The sequence below is a fragment of the Dermacentor silvarum genome, chromosome 10 (genome assembly GCF_013339745.2).
Source record: "Dermacentor silvarum isolate Dsil-2018 chromosome 10, BIME_Dsil_1.4, whole genome shotgun sequence".
NCBI classification, from domain to species: domain Eukaryota; kingdom Metazoa; phylum Arthropoda; class Arachnida; order Ixodida; family Ixodidae; genus Dermacentor; species Dermacentor silvarum.
Genome location: NC_051163.1, coordinates 97,364,046 through 97,380,273, shown reverse-complemented (window position 1 = coordinate 97,380,273; position 16,228 = coordinate 97,364,046). Strand labels below are relative to the sequence as shown.

General features: G+C 43.1%; 2 protein-coding genes across 4 annotated transcripts in view; one reads left to right on the top strand and one right to left on the bottom strand.

The window, feature by feature from the left end:
- Nucleotides 1–10,639, top strand: part of LOC119466331 (L-threonine 3-dehydrogenase, mitochondrial-like) — a 74,351-nt gene extending 63,712 nt beyond the window's left edge. For all 3 annotated transcript variants that reach the window (XM_037726836.2, XM_049657791.1, XM_037726835.2), the window contains exons 7-9: nucleotides 2,365–2,631; nucleotides 5,166–5,347; nucleotides 7,196–10,639. In XM_037726836.2, coding sequence (XP_037582764.1) covers nucleotides 2,365–2,631; nucleotides 5,166–5,293 — 395 coding nt within the window. In that variant the 3' untranslated portion in view covers nucleotides 5,294–5,347; nucleotides 7,196–10,639. The remainder of the gene's footprint in view (nucleotides 1–2,364; nucleotides 2,632–5,165; nucleotides 5,348–7,195) is intronic.
- The window catches only part of LOC119466330 (DNA primase large subunit), a 29,018-nt gene continuing 23,382 nt past the window's right edge, over nucleotides 10,593–16,228 (bottom strand). The window contains exons 10-12 of the mRNA XM_037726834.2: nucleotides 15,658–15,820; nucleotides 13,317–13,445; nucleotides 10,593–10,747 (exon numbers count right to left, since the gene is read on the bottom strand). Of these exons, the coding sequence (XP_037582762.1) occupies nucleotides 10,719–10,747; nucleotides 13,317–13,445; nucleotides 15,658–15,820 (321 nt within the window). The 3' untranslated portion in view covers nucleotides 10,593–10,718. The remainder of the gene's footprint in view (nucleotides 10,748–13,316; nucleotides 13,446–15,657; nucleotides 15,821–16,228) is intronic.

The following is a 16,228-nucleotide window of genomic DNA, read 5'->3' as shown; positions in this document are numbered from 1 at the left end:
GACAGCAATGTACCAAATTTCATTTTCAATGTCATTAATTTACTTTATTTACAGGAACCTCCCCCCCCTTCCCCCCCCCAACAAAAATTTTACGTCAATCCGAGGATTTTTTGACCTGCTATTACTATTTTGCGCCGTCGGCCGTTTTTGGTACCGTTTTTGGTCACGCCAATGGATTTTCGCGTAATGGGGCGTATAATGCTTTCGCATAAAAATGAAAAAGTTTTGGCAAACTCAACAGTAGTTGGCATCTACGCAGTGAGAAGAATTGCGTGAATCGATACTGCATGAGATGCCGATGTATGTCGAGCTGTTGGGGGCCCTGCGGCCCAAAACACGTAAGCTTTGTGGATGGCGGGAGCGTTGCCGCACGTGCGCCGATGAGCTTGCAGAACGGAGTAAGATGATAGCTCACACTCAACTCACACTGTAAAGAGCAGTGTTACTGCATTTATTAAAATTAATTGCTATTCACTCGACACAGTTTCAGTCTAGGTGCCCGTGGTGTGAAGAAAGGCCCATGCTCTGCCACATATCGTGGGCGTGCGTGCAGAAGCCCGTAAATATTACTACCAATTTAAGCACTTGTTGAACCTCTAGTACGAAGCAGTGGGAGGCACAGCTGGCCACCTCAGATCCGGGAGTGCAGAAGGCACTCCTGGATTAAGTCTGGCGGGCAGGCGAGGCCCCTTTCTCTTAAATAATGTTGCCATATACATGTATATACTTGTTTACCTAGCTGTGAGTGCAGATAAAAACACTACGTGGTTAACATTAATAGGGAGTTTTAGTATAGCGGAAAACGCTTACGTTAGCATTAGCGTGCGATGCAACGCTAATGCAAAGAAAGGCTGCACTGCGCGGTACAAGGTGTTTTTGAATAGCGGAACGGAGCAAAACGCTAACGCAATTACACTTGGGCGCCATCTCAAGGCGGATACAGCAAACATGAGCAAACATGAGAAAACCCTCTCGTTAAGCCTACTCCACCGCTAATGGAGAATGTATATCGAAAACGCCCATTTGTAACCTGTACGCCGCTGTCGAAGCATCATCACACAAATCTAAAGCAAACACGAGCATTAGTGGAGAACGAATGAGCCGAACAGTGCAGGCCGACGACTCGATAGATCCGAAGTAGACGGCTCTCGCTTCAATAGGGGCCGCCATCTTGCCCAATGTACGGAATCCCTTACGTGCGTTAGCGTTGAATGCTATATTCCAGAAATAGCGTACGTGCGTAAGAGTTCTGGCTATGTTTACGTTCTGCGCATGCACAGTTTGCAGCACGCAACGCTAACGCTAAATCCTTGCGTTTGCTGTTTTTCACTATACTAAAACTCCCTAATGTGAAATAACTCTACCCCACCTTCTAGCCCCCCACAGTGGCATCTCTCATATCCAGAGGCACGATAACGCAACGATTCTATTCCAGTTCTATTCCTTTGCACACTTAGTCCGTGGTCCAAGCGGCGCTCCGCCCTTATTAACACCGAGATCAGCCGGTCGTGAACGGCACACGATAGCAAAGGAATGGGATCGACGAAAGGAATTGCTGTTACATTATATCGGCGCCCAAATTGGTGCTTTGGAACGTAAGGCGTTGTGAACCTTTAAAATCGTAAACCCTAGGAAACGTTACAGAAACGCACAGCAAACATGGCAGCTACGCCTTTTTCCACACGCTCATTATACTGGCTGAGAGGAGCACGTACGCATAATGAGTGGTTAACGTTTGCCAAGTGCGAAAAATGCAGTCCAGCTAAATGTCAACTAGGGCAGCAACGCTGCACATTCGAGTACACGTCTCTCTTCGCTGTTGCTAGTAGCATTTCTAGAAAATGAGCGTCCATTGTGCATTGGCTGGCTTCAATTTTCCAATCACAATATCCCCCCAAAGGTAGTCAATAAGAAAGGGAATGTTTGAATTATTGCATTTAATTCTGACATACGCTGCCACGATCGAGTGATATCTTAAAAATCACATTTGAATGTTTGTTGCGCTGTATTTAATCCCTGGCAGTGTTGTCTTAAACACCCTGCATATTCATTTATTGCATACGCACAGAAAAGCTCTGCTTCGCGCCTTCGGCTTACGATGGCGGCCAGGAGAGGGATAGGGGGTCATGGTAGACTGTAGCCATGCGCTCGCGCGCTCTGATGGCACGGGCGGATACAGAAAGAGGTCCATGATTCGGGCCTTACCCACCTCCACCCCCGTTTAAAAAAGAGAAAAAGAAGAAATGAGGCACACTTGCTTTTGCATAATTTGTTATGCAAACACTTCCAAAGTGAAAAAGACTGACAGTTCTGCAAAAGGCTTTCTTCTCTGCCTGTCTAACGCTGGCGTCCGCTGCGATGCAGACTATGCGGTGCAAGTGTTCCACGACGCCCTGAAGTACGGAAAGTTCACCTGCTACCTGAAGCCCGACACACGTCTTCCGATGATCTACATAACGGACTGCTTGCGCGCTCTCATGGAGATGATGGAGGCCCCCTCCGAGAGTCTCAAGCTTCGCACCTACAATGTCACGGCCATGGACTTCACGCCCAAGGAGCTGTTCCAGGAAGTTTGCAAGCTGGTGCCCGAGCTCGAGGTCGAGTACAAGCCAGACGGGCGGCAAGCAATCGGTGAGTCCAGCACTGAGAATGCCAAGGGTGCAGTCAAAAGCAAAGACGCTCTTTTTAAATTCGTGTTCAGCATAAGCACATCTGTGCTTCGGAAAGATTCTGGTTTTATGCTTCTGCTGCTACTTATAGCGACGTAATAGCACCGATGCATACCTAGAGATGCAGCCATCAAGAGCGGCGCTGTTAACATCTTGTGTAATTTTACTCAACCAAAGCATGCAGAATGTTTATTACAATAACCGAGAGTGTGTGGTTTATAGACTGGCATAAATGTGTTGGTAGCAGTGGGCCCCTTTAAATGAGCTAGGACTGGAGGCTTGCCTGAGAAAGTGGGTAATGGGAAGGGAGACAATATACATGGTGTTTAAACTACAGACAATTTTTATATAAAAAAAAAAAGCTAGCGTAACGAACGTAGCGTTTCCGCAGAGTAGGCAAGGCAGACATACGTTTTCGCTAATCGCATGTTTTAAAAGACCAATTTTAATGCACACCCATTCTTTGAAAATTGCACCTAATTTGAGATCATTGATTATCAGCGCTCAATACGGTCAATATCGAAAGAGAGCACGACACACTGCTACGTCAGGCGGAAACGCCCCGTGACGAAGTGTGTAACGAAGTTTGAATGATGGCATGTCACAGTGAATACTGATACGGCATATCGCGTCAGATGCTTGTTAGGTAAAACGCACCGTATCAGTATCATCCGCGACGTTTAGTTTCAAACTTCGTCACGCTTTTTGCCACGGGGCGTTGCTGTACGATTTGATAGCGCAACCGCCTTCTCAGAGATCCCGATGCGCTCGGTTTCGATATTGCCTGGATTGAGTGTTGAAATTCCAAGATGGGCACAAACAGCTATAACCGTTGGACAAATAAAGTTTATTCCTATCCTATCCTATCGCTAATTAGGCGCAATTTTCAAGATTATAAAAAAGGGAGTGCAGTAAAATGTAACTGCCTCCAAATTTGCTATTTAAGCAACTGCCTCCGAGGCATTATAGCAGAAAGGTCATGATTTTTTTGTTTTTGTTAATTAGTCTTCAGTAGCTCATGTTCTTAGCTGAAAAGTATGTCCGCCTCGCCTAGAAACTCCTCAGCAAAAACGCTATGTTCAGTACGCTCCTAGCATTTTTATAAAGCGTCTGTGTAGTCTAAAAAATAAAAGAAATACACTTTGCAGAAGTTTCAGATGCAAGGTTTCACAGTAAGTCAAGTGTCTTGTTTGCTAGAGGTTGAAAAGGCAGCATCGATGTGTACTGTATGAAAATTCAATAAAATTAGCAAACAAAATTTTTTTTTCACATCGAAGTGCAGCTAAACTATGTTTAATAATACTAGTTATTAGAGATAGTTTATTATAAAGCTTAATGACCGGGAGCCGGTGGCAACAGCAGTCCTGTCCTACAGTTTATGTCATTTGCTCACTCTTTACATAAGCTCCACTTTCAGTGAGAAGTGTCACTTTTTGGACATTTGGCGAAAGAATTGTACTAATGGACAATTTATCGATCGATTATACTATAAACTGAAACATGCTAACCCTTAGGCGGTACTCGACAGATCTGCCTTTTTTAATACTTTTGTGATTGGTATAACATAGTGTATGCAAGGATAAGGTAGCTTCATAACTGACTCAATTACCAGAATTTTTTTGTAGAAGACTCTGCAGCTGTTTTCACTTTCTTGGTTGCATCCTGTTACAAGAGGTGAAAAAAAAAATCACCGACGATTACGATACTGCCTAAAGCAAAATTTGAGCGCAGCTCTATACGTGTTTTCATTTCGCGATATATTAGCTAGTGCGAACAATCTGTCTCATGCGGCACGTTGCAAACAGAGCAAAGTGTGGCGTGACTGCCTCGCTAATCTGGAGATCGCGAGAGGCAGCGTGTGGGTGGCGCGTGGGTGCAATTCACAGCAGCTGCTGCAGACAGACCTCCCAGACGACGTGCACTACTCTGGCGCCATGTTGTAGCCATCGTCACCTCACTACGCTTTTCTTCTCACGCTTTCGCTACATCCTCCTCCTCTGCATCGTGGTTCCGTTGAACCCTCCGCCTCCGCTTTCCTCCTCGCGTCTTTCATTCCACGCTACGCTCCGCGTTCGCTCTTTCATGCTTCGCTGAGCTCGTCCGCTCGGTTACACTCGCCACAGGAACGGGCGCCTAAGAACTGCTGCAATCTCACTTCATCAGATTTCATTGCCAGAAGACCTGAAAAGAAAGAATACTGAACCACTTTAGCAGAACACTTATAGGCACCATCAGCAGAGCAAATTTTACTTAGTCATACCTTTATCCTCTGATTCAATGTTATAAGGCAGTGCCTGAAGGCTGTTCCTGGGCAAAGCAAATTTTTCACAATTTTTATACGTGATAATCTCGCCTCATTACTTTACCTCCCTTTCCCACCATGATGAGATAGCCATGGCACAGATGGAGCCATTGTCTACCTTGCACAGCCACAGTGCAGTTGAAAAGAATAGTAAGAAGTGTTAGAGATGAAATTTTGCCCCTTTTTTTCTGCAGCTGACTCTTGGCCGCAAGTGTTCGATGACAGCAATGCGCGTCGGGACTGGGGCTGGAAGCCAACCTACGATTTGGCTCAGATGTGCAAAGTTATGGTGGACAATCTTCGAACCGTCTATCAACGCTGATCTGGAATACCAGCTTAGGAAAAATAGCCACCTTGTCTCTTCTTCTGGAAACAGGTAAGTAACAATAAAACAATAACAAATGGGTGAATCCATGGAGCATGAAACTTCCGAGTTTTTTTTGCCATAGCAGCAAGGCAAGATTGTACTTTTAGCGTAAAAACTAACACATTTTAAGTTAATGGTTATTATTAACAGCCCATTTTTCAATGAGCAACAAGGGCATTGTCTTCACATTGCTTGGTGTGTTATGACTTACAGTACGGACACAGCGGGATTCTAAAAGCTAAAAACTGCTTATTCCAGCACGTCAGCAGAAGCCATATGTTGAAAATGCCAACAACAATAGTTTTTCCATCTGTCTGTTAAAAAAGAAATAAAGCACGAATGAATAAAATGTGGCCATACAGGCAGATAAAGCTCAAGTGCACCAGTGCTTCTTTGAAAAAAAAAAAAAAACTTGATATTTTTCCAGATGTTTAAGTCACCAAAAATGATATATGCTTCATTCTATAAATATAAAAATCTCTTATCAGATCAGACTAGTGCTCATAGAGTAACAAGTCAGTAGCTTAACGGCTTCACTGCATCTCACCAGCCTTTGTTGCCTCCATGCTCGCAAAGCAAATTCCATAGCACATGCCACCATGCAGGAGGTAAGCGAGTGGGCTGTGCACCACATGGCCTCCAAGAGTGTGTGCATGACACCAATCTCAGAGGCAGGGACATTTCACTATGAAGGCGAAACAGGCGGCTCACTAGTGCGGCACTTGGGAAAGGGTGCAACGCACCTCGTTGTCTCTCACACCCGCCAGCAGTATATGTTTTACCAGCAGGCTACAGACAATGTTGGATTCCATTAGATGCAAGGGTGCAGGCAAATTGGACTCCATATTGCATTTTTATAGACTTCCTTTTTATGGGCGATCGTTCATTGAATAAATTGATACCTGGAAACCTACGTGCCAACTTCTTATTTTAAAATTCTAAAGAATGCCTCACAGAGCGACATTAAAATTTTTCACGACACTGGAGATGAACGTGATAATGGGACTTTGCGTGGGGTGGCAAAATACCTTGAAGCGCTGCTCCTCAGTGGCCATGTCCCATGTGGTGAGTGTTGCAAGCATGTGCAATAGAGCTTACCTGGTGGGTGCAGTAGGCAATGGAATTTTTTTAAATTTTTCATGAGGGTCCTAAAGCGTTAGTAATTTGGAAATGTTTTTTCAGACATCACCCTGCTTTGTGGCATAAAATGGCCAGATTTTGTCTCACAGTAATTTATGTTAGACTACAAGAATGAAATGCCAAAGCACAAATGGTATAGAAGCGCAAGTGCTATATGGACAATAAGTGATTATATGAAGGGCAAGATGCCAGTGGAAAGTACCTCAGCACTGGTAGTGCATTAGTTGGTAGTGTGGTAGTTGAAGCCTCACACGGATGTTGAACGAAAGCGCCAAATAAATTGTTACTGCTAGGTTTGTTTTGAACACTTTTAGACTGTTTTTGCTATTTATTTTAATGAGCTGCCTTTGAAATGGGAGTTGGACAACACTGCCAGCGAGCCAAAGACAATGTTGGATTCTATAGGATACGTTTCATGCGAAATGAATCCCATTTTGCATTTTCATTCACTTTCTTCTTATGGCTTTCATATCATATCATGTAGCAGTGCAACAGACACGAAAGGAAGGGCTGACTAAAGCACCACTCTTATGAGCTGAAGGTAACACAGAAACATGACAGATATGTATAAAGTGGAATGCACAAAAATGAAAGAAAACTGCCAAATCCTCTTCAATAGTGCTTGTGTTATGTTTGCACACATTCTTTGTTTCTACATAATGAACATAATTAACTTGCTTTACTCACACCACGCTCTTGTTCTTGCCATAATTACAGCGCAAGCCAAGAATAAAAGAAATAGGAGGCTGCAATTTCTCGGCATGGGCTGTTTCCCTCATGACTCGCACGCACCATCCGTCCACCACTGTTGACAGCATCGAAGTGCAATCGTGATCGGCTGTGAATTGGATCCCTAATTCAGTACAGTGCTTTAATGAAGACAGCTTGAACCTCTACATGTAATCTGAAACGCTCTCTTCATTGCCATTTTGATGCTTCAAGCACACATCTGTCGCCAACTTCTAGTAACTGCAAGTCAAACTGACTGTTCATCTCAGCACTTCTCTGCTAGACAACTGAAGCAGTGAGCTTGGCCAGTGGATTTGAGACAGAGAAATCATGACAAGGGCCACTCTGATGCTGCTACAAAGTTCAAGCATTATGATGAAACCTCCAGAACATCAGCTTCTCTGTGCGCCGTGTCTCAGTACTCATTGATTGCATTGCACGGCTTTATTGCCTTCTCACCAAATCACTTCAGATATGCAGTCACCAAATTATGTTTGGCAATGTGGAACACAAGTAGCAAAAGGATAAAAAGAAAACTAAAAAGCAGAAAGCAAGGAAACAAGTGTAGCTTCACACAAGACAGATGTTTACAGGACGATGGAAGTGATCAACATGGTGGAGCAAAGGATGTCTCCGATCGGAGCCAACGTTCTGACGAGACTTGTTTTTGCGAGGGTCCCAATGATGGCAGATCCCTTTGTCAAACGTTGGCTCCAGCCCAAGACATCCCTTGCACGACCACTATTGATGTAACTTCACGAGTGCGACAGAGGTAATCACACCGATTTTCTTCTTTCTTAGCCTCACCTTGTCATGTGCAACTACAACATCCACTACTGAAAGTTGTATGCATTTTAACCATCGTAGCTTGTGACCTCATTCTTAACTTGAAACCTAGAGCAGTTGCATTCATATCACCATCAGGAAACAGGTGCCGACAAGCCCAATGTTTAACATTTCTCGGGATTCAAAAACCCTGTGAAAAAGCAACAAACTTTCCAATTCAGCACAGTTTGCGATTGCAGCTATGCACTCAAAACCATGTTATCTTTGTAAGAAAAAAAAAAACGTTGCTTTTTGTTGAAGTGCGTGCCTTAAAAACGTCTTTCATTGTGTGACATCTGTCAAGTTGGAAGTGTTGACAGTGTTTATCTTTCAGGCAACTTAAAGCTGAAGCTATGAGGTAACTGCACTATAAAAAAATTTCTAGGGCAGGGCTTCTCAGGACCTATTTAATAACGTTCTTTGTCTGTCTTTGCAGACATTACATAGGGTTGATATCAGCATATAGGAGCAGATATTTATTCAACTGAACATACCCTCACTGCTGTGATGGGCAAACTTTTGTTCATTTGTCAGTGGCAACTAAACGTAGCAGCACATTTGGTAAGCAGCGACTGTCAGTGCACACAGTTATAAAGCATGAATTACTGGTACTCCTGGACAGCCTTCTTTCAAACAGGAATTTTGAGTCTTATTGACGTTTTGACAGCTTACTGCAGAGCATACAACAGCAGCTTTAGATGTAACCTATACAATTGTTCAGCACTCAAACTTGTAAACAAGGAGAGCTTTGTGCGTACATATTTGCTCTATGTGAACTTTTCAAAGAGATGTATTTCTGCCTTCGTACAGAGCAATGTAGTGTGTTGGTTAGAGTTGTTTGAGTACTTACAGGCTCTTGTTATTCAAGACATTCAGCATATGCATGTGCTGTTAGCTCTATCTTTTAGATGCTTGTTACCCATTATGTACAAGAAGCTCTTCAGTGGCTGTATTTTGCAATTCTGCATTTTTTCCCTAACACGTTCGCTGCGGCAGCATTTTTTTTGAAAGTCTCTATTGGAAACGTAGAATATTCACACAAGCATACTATTACCACTAAATGGGCAGGGCGACATGTTTCAGCGGCCACAGCACCTCACTTGCGCTCGCAGAAAGAATGTGGCGTGCTAGAAGCACAAAGATGCCTAAATAATATGTTACTAGACTTAACCTTCACACATTGTAGAACTGCTATATGAAGTACTTTCCCAATAGAAAGCACTGCAGATGAAAAACTGCACTGTGAAACATGCTGCAAGACTTCTTTGACCGCACTACTTGCATACCTTCTGCCGAGCGGCCTGCTAAGTGTAGTGATAATCAAGTGGTATTCCATACTGCATTGCACACTGAACTGAACTGTTCATTGAAGCAGCACTCTTGAGGTATATATGAAAGAAACTAAGTTTTTCTACTACCTGACACAGCATAATCATGTTTCAGCACTTGCAGTCAGTGGGCCTTTAGCACGCCTGCTAATCGCAGTTGACTGTCCTCGTGTGATGCGGTTCACAGACCAGTCTTAGGATTTTTTGGGTGGCATGTTAGCTGCAGCACTGAGAAGCTGCATAACGCAAACGTTAAAACACTGAACATTATACATCAGGTCATGTCTTGCAAGAGACCCATCAATGACTTAATTTCCATCTTCCTTGAACTTAAGAGCCACAGATTGAGACGTAAAATGTTCAGCTTAAAAAAACAAGACGCACAGATGATGACAAACATGGAGTGCTCTACTTGTCTCTAGGTTTCGTCTTTCTTGCATTCTTGTTACAATGCACATTCTACATCTTGTCATCCTAAACCAAATCACCCACTGAACAGGTTTGATTCAACTGGTTTGAGAGGGAAGTTGACTGCCTTAAGAATGGTAACAGATATTTCTCCTCTGAAAGCGTGGCACTTTGTTGACAAAGATTGTATGCTATTACTGCATGGACCATCGATTTATAAAATTAGGACAGCTGAAACTACAAGCTGACAACACTGTGCACATTACAGTCATTGTGTACATGATTATGTGCAAGTACTTCACTGTTTTAAACAAGAGTCGTTGAATGCAGTGAACCCCTTTACTATGTTTCACAGGAGTGCATGAATGGAATGTAGTAAATGCATTGTGCTAACATGCTGTTATATGGACCACAAAAACAAATGCACAGCTAACTTAGATTGACGGATCTAACTTTCGCTTGCTTGCTTTCAGGAATACATTCACTTTTACGGGATGTAGTGCCTAATGAGATTTCTCATTTGAGTGATACACATTCCACCTTAACTAATCAGCGCTCGCTAATATAGATATTCTCGAAAATGATTGCTGACAACACAACCCCAGTTTTTAAAGAACAATCTATCGGACTAAATCAAGTCAGTGTCTCTTGCTGGTAATTTTTAACACACCAGAGACCAACCTTCAGCAATGGTATAACCGCGGAAAAGTATCCGTGAAGGATGTATTAATGGGGTTCTGCTGTGCCTGTTTTATACACTGACAAAAGGATGGACATTCCACCATTTCTTGCTTCTTATTCCGTTTTTGTCTCGGAGGAAGGAATGGATTGTTAAAACAGAATATTTATTAAAAATTGCTGAAACCTCTTCTTCGTGTTCTCTGTTTTCGGTTTGCTCATGGCTGTGTACATAATAAATACTGCTGGAACAGTGGAGCACTGCCTCAGTGCTACGACTCCATCATGGATTCCTCTTGAGCTGTAACAGGAAAAAAAAGACAATTCCTGGAATTACTACGGACTTATCAACAATGCTGCTGTCTTAAAAGGCTCCTGTAATATGCAGAGATATTCATACAAACTTAGCTTCAAATTCAAACCGCAGCAAGTTGACTTCAATTGCATCCCAGTTAATTGATGCTTCCTTAGAAGCTATGGTATCATGTAATAAAGAAAAATAATTTATTTGAATAGCTTTTTTAATTTCAAAAAAATACACGAGAACTGTAATGTACAGTAAAACCTCACTGATTACATCTCTATTTGTTACATTTATCTTCCCCACTGTTACGTCCAAAGACTGCAACGATGCACCACCCACACAGCACCGTCCGTAAGTAGCACCTACCACAGCATGTGGCTGCTAAAGACAGTCACTTGCAGAACCTGCTGTGCAGTGGAAAAGGATAGCCATTGCCGCGTTCCAATCATCGCCGGTTGCTAATCTCAACACTCACAAAGGCGAAAGTCGAGAAGAGGCGGAGAAAGGAAAAAAGGGTAACCCTAAATCAATATTCACGGATGCTGTCTCATGGCCTTTTATGCACCTTATGTGGTTATTTGCATACAAGGTTGCAGTAAACTGAAAAAAGGCTGTTGCTGCACAAGATTTGACAAGTGCCAGATGAAAACTGGGCTTCATTTTGTGTATAGAGGCTGGGACAACTGAAAAAAAAAAAGTTTTATTGTTCAATTTACTCGCAAAGCGTGATAATGAGCTTTAATGAGGAAGTTTTCAACAGCTTGTTAGCTTGCCATTCAACTTCAGATAAAGTTAAAAGTGGCTTTTTGTTTCATCAGTAATGCTGTCGTTAATGTTATCGAATGTTACGTTTTCCAGGGTCGTCTGTTCTATTTCTGTGATCCCTTAAAAACAAATCGGTGAGGTTCCACCATATACATCTGCAAATAGATGGATAAGATCGTTAAGATAGCCTGTAGTGTCGTCTTACGCATACCTGCCAACGTGTGAATTTTAAGATTTGTAAAAATGCCACATATATGACAAAAATGCACGCATTTTTCACAGTTTGACCTCAGTGCAAACCTTTAATAGGACACATGTGCATTTTATTAACAATGATTTATCTTTAAATGCAGCACACTAGAAACAACGGTCTCAGCACAGCAGCAGAGACTGAAGAGCAACAGGAACATTGTTCTTAAGACCACGATCATTTTTCGCGACTTTGCTATTGCCGATTTCATGAGCTGCAGAAACTTGCTCGAAGCAAATACCCCTCTGGTATATGGCGTCTTGTCCTACCACAAAAGGGCGGCATAGGTACCATCACAATTTCTTTCTTGCATGCATTATTTTTTTAACGTTACCCTGCCCCATCCTGCGGCACCTTTAATTTAAACCTTTTGTTCTCCAGCAGAATCTACTTTTCATAAAATGTAACAACATTCGCAAAATCGTAGAACAGGAAATTATGGAACAGGAATCGTAGAGCAGGCATGATTATGTTAAAGCCAGGCTACAAGTTCAATGCATTGAAAGGGTGCAATTTGACACTGAGGATACATATAATGGTGAGTATTGTTGCAAAAGCATCAATTTCATCTGCCATAGCAACTGAGCTTTACAACATGCAAGAACAAACATGCCTCACAGACCTGAGGCATTCCATGGTGCTCGTGATTGATTGACTGACAGACTGGGTTTAATGTTCCAAAGCAACACACAAACAATGAGAGATGCCACAGTGGGTCATTCCATGAATCATCGAGCGTTTTTTCGACTGTCACAGATATAGTTAAAAAAATTTCCATGCGTTTGTTGAAGTTCAAAACTCATTCTTCCCATTTATTTTTCTTCCCAAAAATTTTCTTGAATTTCGGCGACAATTTATTGTTCTTGCCCAGCTGAGCTAGAAGGCATCAATCAACAATTTTTTTCAAAGGTACATTGTGTGATCCAGTCCTTCAAATGGTGGCAAGACAATGAAGTGGTGTGAGTGCCAAAATAACCAATATTTAAAATATTTGAATACATTCGGTGCTTTTGGCACTAGCAAAACGGAGGGATCAGCCACGCTACTCCGATGTCCGCGTAGCGCCCGAGGCAAAGATGCGCTTTGGCGCACTTGGTGCAGTTGGACCACCACTGAAATATGAGCCCATGGGTATGGTGCTGTAAAAGGTCTATACCCTTTGACCTATACTGCATGTACAGTGCACTGCTGCTATGGTAGGTGCACCGTTTCTTTCTTTCTTTTCTTTTTTCTGCTCGTACTGCATTAGCTTTATGTATACTCCGCTTCCACATTTCCCTCGTCATCCTCCCCCTCCGCTGCGGACGCACCTCATTGAGAAGTGTGCCCACCACGTCGCTCGTCAGCGCGATTTTCCAGCACATTTATTCGCATTTTTACTATTTCGTCTCTCGTGGCTGCACTATAGGTGGTATGCACATTGACTTCTATGGGAGGGTAAACGGGAGTCAGAAAACTCTGTTATATCTAGTCCTGCACAAAGAAATTACGTTATAAGTGGTTTGAGCTGTAGAAGAAACTAATCCCACTGCCGTTGCACCGCTTGCTCACCTTTTTGCTCAGCACTGGACAGCATCTCCTCCAGACAGTCGTCCATGTTGTCATCGAAGTCTTCCACACTTTTCACACTCTTCTGAGAATACACCACTGCTTTCTGCGTCTCGATATTTCTCAGGGAACCTGCAGACAAAATTGCCACTCTTGTCAACGCAGCTAAAAGACATATATGTACCAAATGGAGTAGCAGGTTCTTCTGAACAATGGAAATGAAATCGAATCAAATTGTGAAGCTTAATGTCCCAAAGCAACACACAAGCTATGCAGGAGGTTGCAGGTTTGATTTCAAGGTTCATTAACATGACCCTAGACTTAAGTGCACAAGTGTTTTTGCATTCTGCCCCATTAGAATGCAGGCGTCGTGATCGGGTATCAAACCCAAAACCTTACACTCAGCAGCAGAACACCATAGCCACTGAAAGCCACAGCAAGGAGATATCCTGATTTGTGAACGTGCGAGTGCTTAGTTTCATACACAGTGAATAGCTGTTTTACCCCATAAATCCACGAAATCATCCCCTTCAGGTCCGGTGCCCACGTTTCTGAACGAGATCTGTTTTTTGCCAGTTCTGTTTAGTGGTCATAGAGAAAATGCAATGGACCATGAGCTTCAGGTGAATTGAACCCCCTGCATAGTCAATGTGTGTTCATTTCATTTGAATGTGCTGGCTATTGCTACAGGTAATCACTTTTGCTAAAGGTGCTACCATGTTTGATGGGACGTACAACAGGCTGCGCCATGGCAGCAATGTCAAGAAAGAATAAATTTAAAGCAAAGCCATCCTTGCCTCCTTCAACTTTCCCACTGTTGGCTGCTGTCTTGCTGAATATGTGGGTCATACTGAAAGTAATGTCGTCATCGTACCTTTGTCATCCCTGTTGGCTCCTGGCTAAAACTGAACGATTGGCTGGTACCAGACATGGTGCGAACAAACACCCGATATAGTGCGAATCGAGTCGGCCCACGGCGACAGGTGATGCATGTATGCGCGGATGTGTGCTCCAATGCCAACACGCCGCCATCATACAGTCAATGTCATTCCATCATCATCTCAGAGTCGCCTTCATGACATCGTGGTGGCTCTGTGAGACGGCTCTGTGAACTGCAGTGTTTTTGCATGATTTTCGGCTCCTTTCTCACCATTCGTGCTGACTAAATTGTTTTCCGGACACCTAGAGCACGTTTTGAGCTAAATCGTGTTGATACAGCTTTGATACAACATTGAAGATGCCAAAACAAATGGTTTCCGAAAATCAATTTTGCTCACAATTTTGACCTTCTAAGACCTGTGTCCCCCTCAATTTTTGATATAAGGACATTCCCTGTGTGTGTATCGCACTATAAAAGCCACTGATAGCGTTACGTAAAATTACACACGGCGGGAATATTTACAGTGCATTTACATTGAGATGCACAGTAGCCAAGATGGTGAACAGCCCCCAGCACCAGACAGACCCGTCTTCTTTGTCGTCTGCTTCAGGTAGAATGTCTCGTTTGGGTTGGGGTAACTACGCAGCAATATGATTTAGGCTTGCAACAGGTGTTGCGCATAAGCCAATCGAAGTTACAGTGAAAATGATGACAGGTTTCTTCTAATGTGAACAATCTCTCCTGCATTATTGTGCTGAGGAGCATGTGAAAGCTGATTAAGTTACTAACATGGAATCTGGTCTTCCAATAGTGCAGCATTGCAATGTTCCACACTCATAAGCAAATTATATGTCTGCAGTTGATACACGTATTACAATATACATTTAAAGTGGCAACAACAAGAACTACGCAAAACAATGTGCGACCAGACATTATCTGATCCGACATCCATTTTTGATCTGACATCCACCTTAAGTGAGCTCCATACCATGCTGATATGAGGAATACCGAAAAAATGGCACAAAGAAAAAGACTGTGCAGTGGCAGTACATTGGAGCATCTGCCGGAGAAAAATGTAACAAAGGCGCGAAAACAGCAATTTGGGAACCAACAGCACCGGCTATATCTGTGGCTATGGCCGGACAGTGCTATGGCTGCTCTTTTGACTTCCAGGTTCGCGATGGAGGCATGCTTGAGGTGTTTCAGTTTTACTACAGAGTACTGAGGCAGCATCAACAGATGAAAACTTTCATTGCTATGCTTCATTTGACGCTGGCTTGGCACAATTTCCCACTAAAATGCTGTTTCAAAGCTGGACTGCGCAAAGGTTCGTTCTTGGTGCAACTGGCACATCTGTTCAACTACTGTTATTGTCTTTGCTCAATTCTAATGCAGATTCAATTTGCACTTAGTTGTCATGCTCTTCAATATGAAGCCATGCATTCAGTGGCAGCAGACACTTACCGAACTTTGAGTCTTTCGCTGAGCCTTCCTTGAACTGTCGGCTGAGCATGTAGTACTCATTTGGGTGGCAGATGACTTGGGCGACGTCGGGCGACTTCTGGGTGACTCGGAACGTGGAGGTGCACGCAAGCTGGTAGTGACCCTTCTCCACAAAGCCCATTACCTGCATCGCCACAAACATCGCATCTGTGTAGTGCCCGATTTCTGGTTCACCAGAGGCAGCAGAGCTCAAAGCAGCCTACTCTATGCCATTCCAAGGGTGCGTACACCTCCTTGAAATTCTTGAAAACCCTTGAATTTGGAAAAAGACATTCATGGGCCCTTAAAACTCCTTGAAAATAAATGTGTTCATTGAATTCCTTGAAAATTGGGGTTGGGAGCGACTTCTGAACATTCAAACTAACAAACTCTACATCGACACTATGTAATGTCTATCAGAAAACGATCCTATATGTTCTCTTTTGAAGGTTTCGCTAAGCGATTGCAGTCTAGCATGTCCAAAGCCATTGCAAACAGACTTGTTTAGATCGCCAGCCATTGCCATTGTGGTGCTAGACGAAGCGACATCAAG